The following is an 18,076-nucleotide window of genomic DNA, read 5'->3' on the forward strand; positions in this document are numbered from 1 at the left end:
TCGTCACACTCAGCTAATGACTGATGATAGAAAATAAGCAACATCCTGTTTCGGCACTCTTTGCTCCGGCACCTTTGTAAGAACTAAAGAATCACGATTCTTCTTCGTGGCGATTGTAAGATGTGTGTGGGTGGGTGTTTTGGGTGGGGGTGATGAAATATTGGGTCATGTCAAATTAATGCGTGCGTTACCATGGTTGCTTGGCTTTGCAGAGTTTCTACCTTTGTTGACTGCCTCGTGCTCACCATCAAATGTCCCAACAATCGAAAGACGCAAACCACACAATCGCACACAACCCACACACGCGTAGTCTGAGATGATTGGTTGCCTCACATTGCGGTGATTAGAGACTCAATGCTGTGGATTTTTGTTTTCTGAATGCCGCCAGTGTTAAGCAATAAGAGGTTTACGCTTAGGAGCCTGATTGTTCTCTGTTCTTTTTATGGAGGTACAGTATTAATAAAAATGAATACAAGTGCACCTGCGCACACATTTCATTCATATTGAGCAAGGGGGGTTGAATATCCAACACCTTCTTGTGCGCCAAACAGTTGAATGTGCATGGAGGTACAGTGCACATCAGATCAGCGGTGCATCCAGCCCTCAGTCATAGTAAACATGTGACCGAGCCGACCTCAGTGAACCTTGAACGAAAGTTTAAGGCTTTATGACTTGCCAATCTCTGTTATGGGGGTCAGAGATCAGAAAAGTGTCTTAAGAAGCGAACAAAACAGGGTTGTAAAACTACTGATAGTGAGGCAACTTGAGGATTTATAAATGATTGTCGTATTAAGTCATCCCTTATCTAGGTTTCCAATAATCTTGGTGTTTTATTCAAGCATGCTGAAATGTATTCTGAGTCTTTGACAGAAACTAAAGAATGATTTTTCCCAATCTCTTTGCCTTCCTTAGGCCACAGATCTAATTGGATGCTTTTGTCAGAATGACAGCCGAAGATCCTGCTTCCTCTTCAACCATGAGCAACAATACTGCCCCCTCCAAGCTGTGCAAATCCACCACTGCCTCCCACCACGCTCTCCTTGGACAGATTAGCATTCCAGATGGTGTTGTAGGGACTCCCAATGAGGCTACACTGGTGGCCTTGATGGAGCGCACCGGCTACGGCATGGTTCAGGAAAATGGCCAACGTAAATACGGCCCTCCTCCCGGTTGGAACGGCCCATCCCCGCCGAGGGGATGCGAGATCTTCGTGGGCAAAATCCCAAGAGATGTTTATGAGGATGAGCTGGTTCCCGTGTTCGAGTCTGTGGGACGCATCTATGAGATGCGCCTGATGATGGACTTTGATGGGAAGAATCGGGGCTACGCATTTGTGATGTACACGGAAAAACACGAGGCCAAACGGGCCGTGCGGGAGCTCAACAACTACGAGGTGCGGCCCGGTAGGCTCCTCGGGGTTTGCTCCTCTGTAGACAACTGCCGTCTTTTCATTGGCGGCATCCCCAAGACTAAAAAACGCGAGGAGATTCTGGAGGAGGTCTCCAAGGTGACCGAGGGCGTGCTAGATGTGATTGTTTACGCCAGCGCTGCAGACAAGATGAAGAACCGTGGCTTTGCCTTTGTAGAATACGAGTCGCACCGTGCGGCCGCCATGGCCCGCAGGAAACTGATGCCCGGACGCATTCAACTGTGGGGTCACCAGATTGCGGTGGACTGGGCAGAACCAGAAATTGATGTGGATGAAGATGTCATGGAGACAGTGAAAATACTCTACGTCAGGAATCTCATGATGGAGACCAGCGAGGAAACCATTAAACAGGTTTGTTTCCTTGACAGTAGTAATGGAACACTTCAGCTAATCACGTTGTTTCTAGAAACAATAACCGTATTTTCTTTATCAACCAGGTGTTCAGTCAGTGGAACCCAGGTTGCGTAGAGCGAGTGAAGAAAATCCGTGACTATGCCTTTGTTCACTTCACATCCCGTGATGATGCCGTGCTGGCCATGGATCACCTCAATGGAACAGAAGTGGAGGGCTCCTGCATTGAGGTCACGCTTGCCAAGCCAGTTGATAAAGAGCAGTATTCTCGCCAGAAGGCATCAAAGGGGGTTTCGGCTGCTCCAGAAGCTCCTCAGCAAAACTATGTCTATCAGTGTGACCCTTACACATTGGCCTACTACGGTTATCCCTACAACACACTCATCGGACCAAACAGGGACTACTTTGTGAAAGGTTAGAACACTTTCATTTTTTTGTAAATGTCGGTAGTTGCAGGTCTTGGGGAATCCAGTCGCTAAAAACCTATAATTATGTGAAGTTTTTTTTTAATTTAAGGGAAACTCAATCTTGATCAAGATAAACTTGAATTGACAAATGTCTGTCCTTTAAATCATTAAAGTCAACAACTGGGTGATGACGTTACGAATGCTAATCCCGTTATCTTTGCTGATTGACTGAATATGGTGGAAGCAGGCTAATCCATCTGACTTTCAACAATCATTGTGTTTTGGTTTTCTCTCCAAAGGAACCTCATTGATACAGAACAATGGTAATCGCTCATTTCTACTTATTCTCTCAATGAACAATTAGCCTTCCTGCTATGTGACAAACTATACATTTTCTAACACCATCCCTTTCCTGCTGCGCTGTCTCCTTCCGCCATCTCATGGATGAATATCCACAACATGGCAGAGAACATCACAGAACCCAGATACAATTTAGGATCCAAAACATCTGAAAGGGAATAACATGGCCCTTGAATACCAACTTAACTCAAACCAACATTGCTTGTACCACTCAATTTTCATCCACACTGCAATTACATCTTCACCTTGCCCATTAGCCTGTTGTCTATCGCAAAAATTTCAACGGCAAGTCCCAAACTCTTACCCCGGTAATCCCATTCCCCGTTGTATTCAAGCAGGTACTGTGCGAGGTCGTGGTCGCGCCGCCACAGGTAACCGTACCCCTGGTCCTCGGGGCTCGTACCTGGGGGGTTACTCTGCCGGTCGTGGCATCTACAGCCGCTACCATGAGGGTAAGACCAAGCTGCCCGAAAAGCCCTATGAACTGATGCCCAGTCTGGAGCTTGCTGCCTCCGTCAACCCAGTTGCCATCAAACCAGGCACAAGTCAGTGAGATAGACTTAGCCATCCCTACCCTCACCCATCTCAAAAGCCTTTACTAACCCTTCCCATCTGTTTCTTCTTCCCGTGCTGTTCTTGCGGAGAATACAGGCATTGGTGGTCGTTGCACGTATTCCCCGGAAGAACTCTTTCTTCCTGTCTCTGTCTTGTGCGGTTTAAATAACACCTTTATAAAATCAAAATAATAGTTGTTGCTGGATGGACACGCTAAAGGACTGTCAAATGATTCAAAGAATAAAATTGTCCTTTCTTGCGTGCTCAGATAGTAACGCAAAAAAAAATTGTCTTACGGATTGTTCAGACTGATAACAACATTCTGCTAATAAACTGGAAATTTAGGTTTGAAATTTGTCACACCAAATCAAGTCAAATCACCAATCAAGTATGAGGAAGTCAGTTTGTAGCAATTCAACCAAATGCGATCATGGCAACAGAACTGGTTAGGTAAGTTCGGTAGTTTTCGACCTTAAAATATATTTCTCCACACAAAAAAACTGAGCAATAGCAGATTTAGCTTGATGGAAAGCATGCTTTCACTGTCAAGTTCACACTTTTTAACTTTAAATGTAATTGCAGCGTCATGTGTTGACAAAGCAGCTGTCCAAGTACTTGCCATTTTCCAACCAGTCTCAATTAGCTCTTTCCCACGTAGATTTATGAAACTAACTTTTGTCAAACAGGCCAGCTGGAGTGTCAGGTGACTACAGTATGTTACCGGCTCACAGGGTGGCTGTATTGTAACCAACATTGCGTGCTAACGTGGAAAAAAAATGGGATCAAGGAAGTCCATTAATAGCCTTTTGCTGGCTAGTAAATTTAAGTCATTTCAGAACATTTTAGTGATAATGCAAAATAAACAATGAAACTAAATGTGAATCACTCGGTGCTGTTGTCTGTCTGAACATAGTTGTGAATAATATGCATTGAGACCTGTGCTTCCATAACCTCTTATTCGTATACTTGCAACTCCAGCCTCTGACTGAATTGTAGTTTCATATCTAATCAGACTCTAAAAGTACGATTTTATTTTCATTTTGTATTTTTTTAAAGGGGTGGTGCTCTGTGCAATCACCTCACTGCAGTTTCAGTCAAGACTGGAATCAAAAGTCTAAAACGTTTCTCAAGCTTAAAAAATGTTTTTCACTTTGTTCGCTACTATGTGTCCACTCTTCTGATCAAAAACAGGACAAGTAACGCAAAATAGTAACAAAACATTTGTTGCGGTATTGTGTTTGCGGGAATTCCTGCCGACTAAAATGAATTACTTATGACGTCAGCAATTATGAATAAAAACGAAAGCATTAACATTCATTCCAAAAGTAGTTTCATGTGCCGAGTTTCCTCAAACTGTGGCCAAGGGCGGGAATCTACTCAACTGTAGAAGGTGCCTGGAAGTCGTTTGTGTTGGTTTTGCAACGGCAATGGAATGTGTAACTGCCAAGTAGTTCTTTTATTCTTTGCTCCTTGGCTTTTGTAACCATATTATAGATGTAGACGTCACACCATTCGAGACACTTACTACACGATATATATAGAACTTTTAAAATGCAAATTGTAGAATAAATACCGAGCCACTGATTCTAGGATGTATTCGTACATTAATGGGAGCGCCACAAACTCTGCCTTCAACAGTACACAACAATGACGCAATGTCTGCTCCGTCACATAAACGATACCTCTTTCTTGTCTTGAACTAATATTGCAAGATTTGTTGATTGGAGGTTTTGTTAAATGACTGAAGCTTTGATTAAGTGAGAGGGGGAAAAAAAACAGTTTTCAGATTATAAGATCAGCCCCAAATTGGAAAAACTTTTGTCCATCCAAAAAAAAAACAATGATGTAATGGAGTTAATCCGCAATTGAAACCATTCTAGTTGATATAAAATTAAAATACCACCTGCTTTTCTTTCCTTCTAACATTCTGTCCTTTAGCTTCTGTAGCATTTTGTGTTTTAATCCGTGTGTCTTTTTGAGCATGGGTGGATGTACCGAATGTGCTGGTCTTCTGCTGTTAGTCAGATGCCACGTCGTGTCCTTCTATACAAATTTCTGTGATCCAAACAATCACTCACGTCTCTGTCCATCTGCAGTGGCATTGCCGACTTTGGCCGGGCAGTACCAAGTGTTCAGTGCAGGCCCTGCGGCCAAGCTTATGGAGGAAGGCAAGGTGCACGCAGTGGAGCACCTTATTAACCCTCTGGCCATGCAGCATCCTGAACACACCACGGCTCCTCCCGCCGCCGCCACGGTTCTGCCGGTTTCCACTCCTCCACCTTTTCAGGTACGTGCGTCACCTAAAAAATATGTACAAATAAAGAATGTGCAGGCACATTTGACGGAAATGCAACTTCCTTCTATTTGAGGGAGGTGTGACGAGTATGCAAATAATGATGTTGAATTATAATTGGTTGGAAAGGTCATCATTTTGGAATTTTTGTAGTTTGCTAGTGTTGAACATGTTGAACGTTCGGGTAGAACTCAAAATGTAAGTGCAGCTTATTAGAGTAATTGTTTCACTAAAATCTGAGGTAAGAGTTTTTCATTCAAGAGTTTACTTTGTCATCTTGCTTCATAATTTTTCATACAACATGCAGTGAAAACCAACTGAAAATCATAGGTGCATAAAATCATCGCATGGTTGAACGACTAAAGATTTTTTGTCATTGGATATAATGTGATAATAGTTTCAGTCAATTAATCAAGTCAGCAATATTTTTTTTCAGATTTTTCAACACAGCACATGTCTCTATCTATTTGAAACAAGCAAATCTAGAGTAGTTAGACAAACTTGCTTTAGTGGGCTACCTACAATGAGGTAGCGGGCCAGATCTGGCCCTCGGTCCTTAAGTTTGACACCAGCCAGTTTCCATGTGCTTCCGTTCATCTTCTTTGGCCTTCATTCCTCCAGGGTCGTCCAATCACTCCCGTCTATGCCATGGCCCACAATGTGCCGCGCATCCAGGCAGCCGGTGGCCTGTACGGCGCAGGCTACGTCCCCATCACAAACTATGCAGCCAACACAGCCGCCCTGGCCGCCCTGCAAAAGAACGCAGCAGTTGCGGCCGCGGCGTACGGAGGCTACACCGGTTACGCCATGCCGCAGGCCTTCCCGGCCACAGCCTTCCAGCTGCCCATCCACGACGTCTACCAGTATTGATGTGTGGTGGCTCGGCCGGCGTGAAGTAAACACCAGCGTTATTCTGCCTGTGACTGATCCGCCGCTGTGACTTCTCGACAGCGTGCATTTAAAGTACATACCTGTGGACTCAGGTACTCTCTGAGCAGACCCAAAGTCGCTGGAAGAAAACAATTATGAGCACACATGGTGGAACCGTGTGCCCCACTTATTGGCCTCGTTTCATCTTAAACCAAGGCAATTAATGACACACTTAATTATGCAAATTAGATGGGGCGATCTGCTGATGGAGGAAGTTTACTTCTGTGCGGAGGCAGCCTTCTCTCAACTGTGAGCAAAACTAACAAAAACAACGCCACCTTGTCACTGAGCCACGGCCACATCATCAGGTTGCTATGGCAACAAAACCCTGAAGGTACATTCAAGTATTTATGAAGAGAAGACATATATTTAAAGTTCTATTACTGTAGGTTTAGCTTTGTATTTTAGGGGGTAAAAATAACCTTTTTAAGTCAAAGTGGGGGAAGAAAAGTTCAGGACTACTGACATGAATGGATACCACTGAAGCCGGCTGGTTTGCATATACTAATGAATGTTTTAGTATTTTTTTCCCCCACTAGTATATTTTAGTATTCTTTTCTTGTTGAGTGCTATCGCTGACCGTCCATGCTGATTGAATGTTTATGCTTCAAACACATATGCCTGTTTGGTACTTATTTGGCTCATTTAGTGCTATTTGTGGTGTTGTGGTTTTTTTCAAATGAAGGTTTTCAAACGGTTTAACGGCCTATAACTAGTTTGCTCGTTTCAGTGTCGCTGCTTGAACTATTTGAAGCAACTCACTTGTATGAACTCACTTCGTGCTTGATTTGAAGAAAAGTCCCCAGTTTTTTTTTTTTGACAGATAATAAACAAACATAGCAGGATTTTTTTAATGTATAAAAATGGCGACATCACGTATATGTTTTATCTCACTGGGGACGAAGACTGAATTTTAGAATTAATGTTTGACTCGTGAAAGGTGAACAAATATGCAAAGAGGATGGAGGCTTTTTCTCTATGGACATTAGTGGATACCCACTAAGCTTACGTACACTGCAGTCTGAGAATATTAAAACGAGGCTTCACCATGGTGCCTTACACATACTTTTTATGCCACCCTGCTCTATTTTTTATTTGATTTTTTTTTAAATCTTCCACTGTGCCTTTCATAATAAAATCTGAAGTGGAAAGATTCTTAAATGGTTCCGGATTTATATGACTCACAGGTCTGGTGAATTTGCGGTGTTGCAATATTGGGGTAACATGACAAGGCTACCTCCACCATGCAAAATACTATCTTCATTTCTTTACTCTCCTTTAAACTATGGGAACAGACGAAGAGATATACTCGGGCTACTTGACACACAAAAAATGCTGGGTTGTTTTCCTAGCCCACTTGCTGTGTAACTGTGGATTTTGAGCACACTGGGTTACTTTTACCCAAGGTAAACAAACAACCACATGACAGAACAGCCATTTTGACCGGGGTGCATTATCTCAACTGTTTATTGTTATTATTATTGTTATTATGAAGGACAGCTTATCAGTCTAAGTCAGGGTTTTCCAACACTTTTTCAGATCACGACCAGTTATGAATTTGGCTAAACCTCGGGATCCGACCTGTACTGGCAAAAATTAAAATCGACACACATACGTTAAAGAAAAGGAGACACACAAGTCAAACTCACCATTTTATGCCCACAACTGGTGATGACTGCTTTTATTATTTTTCTTATATAATGACAAAACATTGGGATATATTTAATTAATATATGCATTACATATATTGTGTATGAAGTGAGAAGAAAAGGTCTAATATATTTGAAAACTTTTCTTTATTAACATTGTTAGAGATTTTTCAAAGGTCTGAGTAACAAAAGTAGAGATGTTTTTTTTTTCCTTGCCAAAGTGTCCAATAGTTTAAAGCATTCAAGTTATTGTATTGCGTGATGTTCTTTTTTTTTTCTTGCTTATTTTTTTACTATTTTAGGTGTTTTGAGTGGGTCTTTAAGCTTCATTTTATAAGCTAGGACAACAATTTTGCAGTGCTAATTAACAACAGTGTAGTTCAGTCTTGGCCAAGCTATAAAAAGTATGGACCAACAGCCATTAAAACATGTTTGACAAATGTCACTTCCTGGTTGTGCATCACTCCAAACTGCTGCTTCTTTTTTTTTTTTCTTCATTTGCTTACATTTCACCCACACGACAACACCGCTCATTGGTGTGGAGCTGTATTACAAAGAAGCCTGGTTTAACCATAGCGTCTGTCACCATACAAACTCTTAGTTTGTACCTTATTGCCAACATGTGCTTTGTAGACCTATGAAGACTGACCTCTATCTGAGGGGTTGTATTAAAAATACATTTTTTTCTTCCTTGTTATATTTATAGTAAGAAATAGATAAATAAAAGCATTTTCAAAAATAAGTATGTGTCATTGCTTGGTATGTGGTCGTCATCATACTTTTCCTCTTTTTCCAAAGAACTGTGAACTCCCTAGCGATATTTTGATGCCTGTGCAAGTTATTTTTCATCAAATGTTTTTCATAAAACTTTTAAATGAAAGGTTCCACACTTGTTTTTGTCCATTCAGGTGTGGATCGCCTCTTGTACCCTTTAATTGGGGCCACAATTGCTGTCGGGAAAAAAACTACAAACTATGATTGCCACACTTTAACTTTTAACAACGTAACTGTGGAAAGTAAAAAAAAAAAATGGTGGAATGAGTGGCGGTCATAAATGTTTTGCAAGGCAGGGGACTTTGGCACTAACCTTGGTGAATGGACACACATCCTTGGCTTTGTAGATCAACTATTATCACATGCTTAGACAAATGTTTCATAAACTCCTCTGCTGTGGGTCAACTTTGCTCTAGAAACATGCTGCCCTGATTTGAGAACAGAAATACAGCAAATTATGCAAAACGTTCTTTAACTTTGTCACCATCTGTCAGCTGACACTACAGTCTTGTTAATATGCAGATTTTTAAATTTAAAGCTTGAGACAGCAATATAATATGCAAATAACATATTATACAGTATAATGTTTTGAGACATTCTCCAACTTTTGCAAACTGTTGGGCAGTGGTGGAAAGAATTGAAGTACAAATACTTTGTTACTTTGGTTAAGTTTTATTTGTCAGATGACTGTTACCTTGTGTGTCATCTTCATTTTGTCCAACTGGCTTTTTTTTTTCAACCTGAATGGGCGATGACACACTGTAAAAAAAAAAAAAAAAAAAAAAGATTTTTATTGAGGAAGAGAAGTTAGCTGCAGATAACATCTTTAGATAGTGGAGCTTTATTGATGAAGAAAATTGTTGCTGTTAGTATACAGTAGTCACTGTCTTTCTCCAAGCAGACGAGAGCAGCTTGTCCATGCTCCAGGAGACTTGATTTTTTAAATGCTCTCAAAAGAGTATCAAAACAGCTGCAGGTCATTTGCAGAATGCATTTCGGATTTTTTCCTTTTACCCAAACAATGAGCTCGGAGAGTAAAAAGCAAACATGGTACATGTTGTTGCCTTTTATACAGCACCTGTTTGATTCCCAGTCAGTAAGCCAATAAAGTAGGATACATTTTAGTCTGTTGTCTAGTTTAGTTATTTGTTTATTTTACTGATGCATCACAGTTGAATCAGTTGCCCTACTTCTACTTTTACCAAAATTCTTCTTTTTCACAATACGTATGCTTTTACCAAAGTAGGTGCTTGTATTTTTGCCACGGATGCACATGACATGAACTTGGCCAGCCGACAGATTTGATAGTCAGTAACGCCATCTAGTGGCCACTAGACAAAACTGTAGCAACCGTTATTTTGATAGGCGCAAAATTGGTGCAGGTTGTTATTGTCAGCCATTTTGGCTCCACGGATATTATCGTTGACAGTATCGTGGGGGGACAAATATTTTAAAGGAAAATTCAACATAATATTGCTAAACAAAATACAGTAATGATACGCATGTATATTGTATCCTTTTATTGCGTCTTAGGTTAGTATTGGCAACATTCAGTATTAACTATAACCTTCATATAAACATTGGAAGAATAATTATAACAACAAAAAATGAAAATCCGTTCAAAGGGCAGGAAAATGAATTACTGTTGCCACAATGTGAACTCCAATTCCCACCATGCTCTACGGCCCTCACGGCTGCTGCTGTTTTTTGCAGATCTATAATTGGCACCATCGGACTGCGGGCCAGTGTTAAACAGAGCAACTGAATCCAGGTGATTTGTGTTGCTGCTACAGCGCAGCGGCTCTCCTTAACGTTCCCCCTTGGTTCGTATTTGGCTTAAAGGAGACGCAACAAAGCGCACAAAATGGTCGCGCTCCAGGGCCGCTCGAAGAAAGTAGGTTTACTATAGCTTTAAGAACGCGAAAACGGTGGCTGCTTCTTTAAGGTTATATCGGGTTATTTCTGAATAGATAATTGTGAAAACTTTTCATTTCGCCATCAATAAATCGATGTGTATAATTTGCGATGAGCCTGGCGCATTTGCAGAAAATGCCCCACAGTCGGATAAAGGCCTCCCGACATCAAAATGTCTCGATACTAGATGTGCGCTATTCCTCCTTTTACAAGTAAACCCTTTGGACTTTCTGTGGAACTGAAGACGGGCTGAGAGCGTTCTTGGTGATGGAAGCGACGAACGACCGAATTGAGGATGTAAATAAAGGCAGAGAGCTGGTGGAGCACAAGGCCGCTGAGCAGACCCCGGCCGCTAGTGCGTCCGTCACCCCGCGGCGAGGGCTCAGGGATCGGGGAACCACCCGCACGAGATCCGGCGACCCCGCTACACAAGCGGCCGTCAATGGAGCTACGCAAGGCTCTGGAAGGGTTTTACGGGACCGCTCGACTAGGGCTGTCCCGGCCTGGCTTAAGGACAACAAAAGTGAAGAGGACGAAGACGAGGACAGCCTGGACGCCGGGGCCAGCAAGCGGAGGAAAGTTTGCAACTCTCGTCGGAGGAAAAACGGTGACTCTTCGGGGTCGGTGGAAGCTGGTGATGGCGTCGCAGGTGACAGCCCGCAAGGCGGAGAGTAAGTTTGACCACCATTGTTAATCAGGACATGTTGGGAATTACTGACGTACCCTTAAACAGCGTTTAACGTCAACAACGCTCCTTCAGCATACAATGCGTCCCCTTCTCTGCATGGGGAGGATGGGGCGGAACTTACCTGGCTTATTAAGACAATGTGGAGATTCGGTAAATAATGAGATAAAGGCGAGCTTCGTCCCATTAACTCTTCACACCGAATTGATTGTTTACACAGCACGCAGCAAGTGACTGTATTTCAAGCTTTATGTCTATAATTCCTTTCAAACCCAAGAAACATGTCAAGTCCTTCCCCTCCCTTAAAGGTACAGATTCCTGGTGAATGGTTCTCCCTTGTGGGTCACTACAGACCCCCACCCCCACTCTCCAAGAAATAGCCTAATTAATTATTTATCTGATAATCATCAACAGTGCCAAATTAGAGCAGGAAGGGCGTGTCAGGAGTTCCTCTGCATTTGTGCTGGCAACAGGATGTCATCCATGTGGACAAGCAAGGATGGTATAAAGGCCGAAGGGTGTTGTGACAGCAGTCTGTACCGCTACCTGATGGTAGTGATGAGAAAATGAAGCTTCAAATTTACTTCATGAACCAGTTGTTATAATATTTGCCTCTAGACGGCGCTTTTGATTTAAATAAAGCGTTTCAAGGTGTGACAAGTCAGTGTACTTTCAGCCCACTGTTGAACACAGTACCACCTAGTCTAGAGGATTCAAAAATACAGCAACTGGTTCATGAAACAGGTTTAGAGCTTCATTTTCCATCACTGCCTGATGGCAACCACGTGCCATGTTTTGACTCGTGGTGTATAGAACACATTATAAAGAATCTTTTTTACTTAACCTCTCCCTGTGCCTGGTGAATGTCTGTGGGTCGCCACAATAATTAGTTGAATGACAGCATCTTCTGTTCTTCATGTAGCTCTGCAGAGGAACCCAAGAAAGCCACCACTAATGCTGAAGGTAATTGAATTCTTTGTAACCTTTGCATTCTTCTGATCATTTTAGATTCATCCTGAAATTTCACCTTAATTTTTAGTGTATAGGAGAGTATAGAATATCATGCTGGGCATGAAAATAATATTGAATGGTTCCTCCTCCCCAGCTCTTGTCTCCAGACTTTCTCCAGCCCAGAGTCGTGCCAAGCCTCCATCTGGCAGGGCCGTCCGCTGCTCTGCCAAGCCAGTGTGCAAAACTGAGCTCGGAATAGAGAATCAAGCTGGTGAGCAACCCGTTGGTGTCAATGCGAGCTTACGGCAACCTTAAGCTGATTGCTACTCCAAATATGACACGGGCGTTAACAGACTCAACAAACGGAAAATAATGAAATGCACCGGGAAAAGAATTAGTGTTTTTTTAAAAGACGGTGGATTTGGGTTGTATTTACTGATGCCTTCTCTTCTTGTTTCTTAGCCGCTTCAGGGGAGGCGAACGGTAAAGAAAAGTATGACATGTAAGTTTATTTTGCTCCTTAAAATGAGTTCAGATTTACAGAACGTAGGTTCCTCAAGTTGGTTTCGCTGGGAAAGCTTTCTGTCTTTACAAATATGATGAATGAGCAAAATGTAGAGTAGGACTTTTGAAGAATTCTGCTTTTTGTATAGATTAGCAACTTGATTTCCATTACAAGATTTAGTTTCAGATATAATACTAAAATCTGTCGTGTCGGTTGACGAGATTAAAAACCAAAACTACTCAAGCATCATCTGTTCATCAAAGCGCATGTGTACAAACAAACACACACTTAACGTGCATAACTTGAGGGCCATTTTTTTAACCGCCATTAATTACCGTTAGGTGCCCTTGGGTTGGTGTAAAAATTCAGTTCTTATATTATTTAATAATAAATGGGTTGTACTTAAGAGAATTGTGCTGCGTCTTTCTGAAAGCTGTTTACGTTTATCTTACCGTATTTAGAAATGGTCATGGTTTTATACAATCTGTACAATATAGTGCAGTTGTACACCACCGCGAACTGTTATCTTTTTAAACTGCTTTGTTTTGTTTTTTTCTATTTAATTTCAGTTGATTGCAAGTGTACCTCCTGTTGTGTACATTTACATGTACATTGAGTACTTGAATTGTGTGATGACAGCAACATATCTCATTATTGAGCTGCTGCGTTTTTGCTCCCTTTTCAGAAAAAATGGAGGAGAGAAGAGCGAAGGTGTTGGTGGTCAGTTTGCAGATAAGGAGGACCCTCAACTTCAGGGTGACACAAATGACTTGAACGCACCTTCAGTCTCACAGCCTCAGGGGTAAACGTGACTTAAGCTCAACACTTGGACTGAAATATTAATATCGTTCATAATGTTGTGTGTTTTATTTATATATATATTTTTTTAGTGAAGCAGACGGGGAAGAGATTGTAAGCAGTGACGAAGATGTTCCCTTTAGAGACGATTTAAATGACCAGAGCTATGACCCCAAGTCGGAAAGAGTTGTGTATGTGCTGCAAAATAATGCAACTGATGTTTTTACTGACTATGTTCAGTTTTGACTCTGCGTTATCTCATTTGTTCAGCGATGCGCCCAAGCCAAAGCGCCGAGTGCTTCAGAGACACAAGGACAAGAAAGAAAAAGAGAAAGCGCCCAAGAAAGAGGAGGCGGAAGAGATAATAATGGAGGGCTCTGAAAACTTAGAGAATCCAGAGATGGAAGTGAAGCTTGAAGACGAATTAACGGACGACCCAGATGGGCCGAGGAAGTAAGATATAAAGTAGCTTGTTAAATTGCATTCATTCTCGGAATTGTAACTTCCAAACTTTGTTCTACACCTATATAGGAGGGGCCGACGGAAAAAAGATGATAAAACGCCACGGCTGCCCAAAAGAAGGTATGTTACGGTCATTACAAAGGTTGCACTTTTAAGCCCCTCCCCCTCATTACTTTCACTATATATATCAGTTAATACTCGGAGTTAGCTTTGAGTATGCCCAGCTCTGATGACATTGATGACGTTTCCTATCCAGAAAGAAGCCTCCAGTGCAGTATGTCCGATGTGAAATTGAAGGATGTGGCACCGTCCTGGCTCACCCTCGCTACCTGCAGGTAGTTACAATTTACCTGTTGCTCTGAACGTCGTCATTAATGTTGATTTATCATTTTTTATTGTTTAAATGTATGACCTACACGTGTTTTATACAGAAATATTTACTGTAATGCTGATGTTGCTACCGATTTAGCATAGGTTAGTGGCAGTGACTTTGGGCCATTCAGATTTATACAAACACCGGTTATGTAACCTTCCAGCTGTTGTGTTTGCTCTGTTTTGCACCAGCACCATATCAAGTACCAGCACCTGCTCAAAAAGAAGTATGTGTGCCCTCATCCTACTTGTGGAAGACTTTTCCGACTTCAGAAGCAGCTACTTCGTCATGCCAAACACCACACAGGTACTGATTTGGTGGTGAAATGTGGATGATATTTATTTGTCTTGCCATTGATGTTTCTTTGTAATTTTTTAGACCAGAGAGACTACATCTGTGAATTCTGTGCTCGTGCCTTCAAGAGTTCCCACAATCTGGCTGTGCATCGCATGATCCACACAGGAGAGAAGCCCCTCCAGTTAGTGCCACCGTCATTTCCACAAATTGCATGGATGTGAATCACATCATTTCTCCGACGTGTTGATTGGACCATGTTCTTGTGCCCAATAGGTGTGAGATCTGTGGCTTCACCTGTCGCCAGAAGGCATCCCTCAACTGGCACATGAAGAAGCACGACGCCGACGCCAGCTATCAGTTTTCCTGCTCCATTTGCGGCAAGAAGTTTGAGAAAAAGGATTGTGTGGTGGCCCACAAAGCCAAGAGTCACCCAGAGGTACTCATAGCCGAGGCGCTCGCAGCCAACGCCGGCGCCCTCATCACGACCCCCGCGTCCATGCTGGAGCTGCCGGTAAATCCCGCGCAAGCAGAAGCGGCATGCGGCGGCCTGGAAATGGTCCGAGGCGGCCAGGACGGGCAGGTCCAGCCGCTGGGCCAGGAAGGACACGCCGGGTCTCAAGTGGCTCAGGTAGGTCACATGACCCCACAAGTCAGTCACCAGGTGGTTCTCCTGGGACAAGAGCAGGCACTCCACACCATGCAGGTGCCGGTGACGATTGCTCTTTCTCCCATCGACCCCCCGTCGCCTGCCGACCACCAGCAACAGACTCAGCTCCAGCTCCAGATGCCTGTCCAGTTTGTTCAACAACCCCCGCAACTCGCCCTGCACTCCCCAACGGTGGTGACTCAGACCCAACCTCAACTCCAGCCTCTTCAGCCCTACTCCTCCCAGCAACAGAGTCAAGGGCAACTCGTTCAAATGACCTTCCAGCCTGTCAGCCAGCCCCAGACTGCCATGCAGCAGATCCCAGTCCTTGCCACCTCTCAGCATCTTACCACCCTGCAGACGACCACCTCCGGCCCCCCACTCCCATCTCCATCCCGGCCCCATGTGGCGTCCGACGGGAACAATCCTGTGCTGTCTTCTCCACCAGCAAACTCCTTCCATTCAACAGAGGGGGTGGGGGCGAGCACCGTAGCTTGGGAACAAATGGACCAAGGGGACGTCCTGTCCAACAGCACTGCAGCAGACGTGCAGCGGATCACCATTTGAAATGAGGAGGGTGCACGCTGACTAAAGAAGCCACATGATGTCACCTACAACAATACTGTCATGCAAAGTTAAAAGATTTATGTAGGATCACTAATAGTCATATTTGTTAGCTTTTTTTTTAGAATAGCATATCAGGGAACCATAAGTCCGTGTGTAACTTTGTACATAGTATTCCTGTAAGCTTTTTATGTGAGTATGCTAATTGAGTGTTGTAACGCTATTACTATGAATAGGCACTATGATGGCGTAATTTTAAGTAATTGGCGTCACAACATAACATCCGGTATGCGTCCTCTCACATACAAGCTTGAGAATTAAACGACACCCAAAACACACTGTAGAAATCTAACAACCGAACAGGTTTGACTAAGTGTTAATGAAGCCATGTGTTTATTTATTAAGTCCACAATATATACTGACTTGAGCTGCCACTAACACATATGAGTTTAAGATGAACTTAGTTTTAACAACTGAATCATTCATTGTTAAACATCTTGTTTTGTCTATAACAAAGTCTTCTGTCAGGATTAAAACCAGAATGTTTATTTATATAACGTGAAAATTGACTGTTCTTGTAAGTCCCGTAAATTAATCCGTCTTTCATCGCTCAAGGATTTCAGCTGAAGTGACAACCTGTACAGATTGTGTTTTCAGTTTGGACTTTGTGGTCAGGATGCTGTTGAAGCAGATAAGCCAGCTCTTCATTTGTAGGATGTAAATAAATGTCTTAACAACAAATTCATTGTTTTATTAGTTGTCCAGATGAGAATTAGCCACTTTTAACCAGTGTGACAGCTAATGTTTACATGATCATTACATGTTGTGGCGTTCTTTGCTCCTCAGCATGTTGTACTGCTTCATGGCTTTCTTCGGAGGCATCAGCGTGTCACTTACACCAACCCTCCGCTTCTTCACCCACTGGCCTTCTGATTCATTCTGCACGGCCTGTTTCTGGGGTTTATGGGAGCTGCTTGTGCGTGACCCAACTTCCCCCTCATCTGCATGAGAGTCATTGGGAATTACTGCAGTCTGGAGGTCACTGTCATGTGCAAATTTGCACTTGATGCCAAATCTACATCTTCCACTTTTCCTGTAGGAAACGCATATCCTCTTCCCTCCAATCTGAGAGGGCTTGGCCTGCATTGTGAGCGGGACATGTTTCTGCAAGGCACTGAGCTTCCGCTCGGCCTGAGCTTTGAACGGGTTGGCGAACACGCTGCTTTCTGAACAGCCTTGCAGACTAGGAGGCGGCAGTTTGTGAGGGCTGGTCGTGGAGGAGGCAGTAGGCAAGCTGGTCTGACTTCTACTTGAATTGATTGACTTGTAAGACTCCGGGTCACCGTGGTCAGATTCATCAGACTCACTAGTGGCAGAACCAGTCTCCAGCAAGAAGTTACGGGTCTTCTTGTCCGGTGGGGCCCCATTAATGAGATCCGTTCTCGTGCTATTTGGTCAAATAGGTGCAGAGAAGGAAAGCCTTATTATTCAGTCGAAATGAAGTGATCTACACGCGGAGGCAATGTGAGCAGCACGTATGTCAATTAACAGCTAGCATCGGCTATCCAAAGGCCAAAAAAACAAAATATAGCATCCATACATTTGTAAGTCTTAACTTACCCTCCTTGATCACTGTTTACATTCTCTGAGTCTCCATCACTGTCGGACTCCGATGACCCGCTGTATCCAACAAGAGCGTTCATGTCTAAACCTATTCGTTATATGATGGACGTCTGGGCGTCTCTACTTGGATTACATTTAGTATTGTAGGGGTAAATATCAAAGCGATAAGGTATAAAAAGCTGCGATCGTCGCCATTTCCTCAATCGATGGAACATATGCTAGGATGTTAGCGGCTAATTTCTTCTACGGTTGTTTACGTTCCAGGTGCCTTGACTGACATCTACAGTGCGTGCTTGGTATTGCTTCCTTGTGTCGCAACATCACATAAAACCTACTGCACAGGGGGTCTTCAGTTTACGACGGATTTTATTCCCACCAGCGCGTTGACGGACTAAATCGGAACGCGGCCGAGTCTATCACTAACCGACAGCCAGCAGTGAAGTCATAAATATAGCAAATATATGAAAAAAAAACCTACTTCTACGCAGCAACACATACGAATTGACTTCA

General features: G+C 43.0%; 3 protein-coding genes and 1 long non-coding RNA gene across 19 annotated transcripts in view; 2 read left to right on the forward strand and 2 right to left on the reverse strand.

Moving 5' to 3' along the window:
* Positions 1-8,716, forward strand: part of rbm47 (RNA binding motif protein 47) — a 22,396-nt gene extending 13,680 nt beyond the window's left edge. For 7 of the 16 annotated variants that reach the window (XM_049721479.1, XM_049721483.2, XM_049721482.2 and 4 more), the window contains 6 exons: positions 913-1,780; positions 1,867-2,194; positions 2,487-2,510; positions 2,883-3,092; positions 5,199-5,389; positions 6,017-8,716. In XM_049721479.1, coding sequence (XP_049577436.1) covers positions 944-1,780; positions 1,867-2,194; positions 2,487-2,510; positions 2,883-3,092; positions 5,199-5,389; positions 6,017-6,265 — 1,839 coding nt within the window. In that variant the 5' untranslated portion in view covers positions 913-943 and the 3' untranslated portion in view covers positions 6,266-8,716. The remainder of the gene's footprint in view (positions 1-912; positions 1,781-1,866; positions 2,195-2,486; positions 2,511-2,882; positions 3,093-5,198; positions 5,390-6,016) is intronic. The other 9 variants (XM_049721490.2, XM_049721487.2, XM_049721491.2 and 6 more) reach the window with 9 other exon arrangements.
* LOC125969440 (uncharacterized) lies at positions 8,239-11,673 on the reverse strand. The gene is made up of 3 exons (XR_007481577.2): positions 11,472-11,673; positions 9,443-9,507; positions 8,239-9,176 (listed from the first exon to the last, which is right to left on the reverse strand). It is a non-coding gene; the product is annotated as an uncharacterized lncRNA (long non-coding RNA).
* On the forward strand, positions 10,453-16,684 carry zfp91 (ZFP91 zinc finger protein, atypical E3 ubiquitin ligase). The gene is made up of 12 exons (XM_049721478.2): positions 10,453-11,333; positions 12,270-12,310; positions 12,453-12,569; positions 12,761-12,800; positions 13,489-13,605; positions 13,694-13,792; positions 13,872-14,054; positions 14,133-14,183; positions 14,320-14,398; positions 14,628-14,742; positions 14,815-14,914; positions 15,007-16,684. Exons 1-12 carry the CDS (start codon positions 10,930-10,932, stop codon positions 15,944-15,946), a joined length of 2,286 nt encoding a protein of 761 aa, XP_049577435.1. The 5' UTR covers positions 10,453-10,929; the 3' UTR covers positions 15,947-16,684.
* Positions 16,680-17,856, reverse strand: si:ch211-113e8.11 (uncharacterized). The gene is made up of 2 exons (XM_049721496.2): positions 17,564-17,856; positions 16,680-17,390 (listed from the first exon to the last, which is right to left on the reverse strand). The coding sequence occupies exons 1-2, from the start codon at positions 17,644-17,646 to the stop codon at positions 16,760-16,762; spliced, it is 714 nt and encodes a 237-aa protein (XP_049577453.1). The 5' UTR covers positions 17,647-17,856; the 3' UTR covers positions 16,680-16,759.
* Between the last annotated feature and the right edge of the window lie 220 nt (positions 17,857-18,076).

This window comes from Syngnathus scovelli, chromosome 5 (genome assembly GCF_024217435.2).
Source record: "Syngnathus scovelli strain Florida chromosome 5, RoL_Ssco_1.2, whole genome shotgun sequence".
Classification (NCBI taxonomy): domain Eukaryota; kingdom Metazoa; phylum Chordata; class Actinopteri; order Syngnathiformes; family Syngnathidae; genus Syngnathus; species Syngnathus scovelli.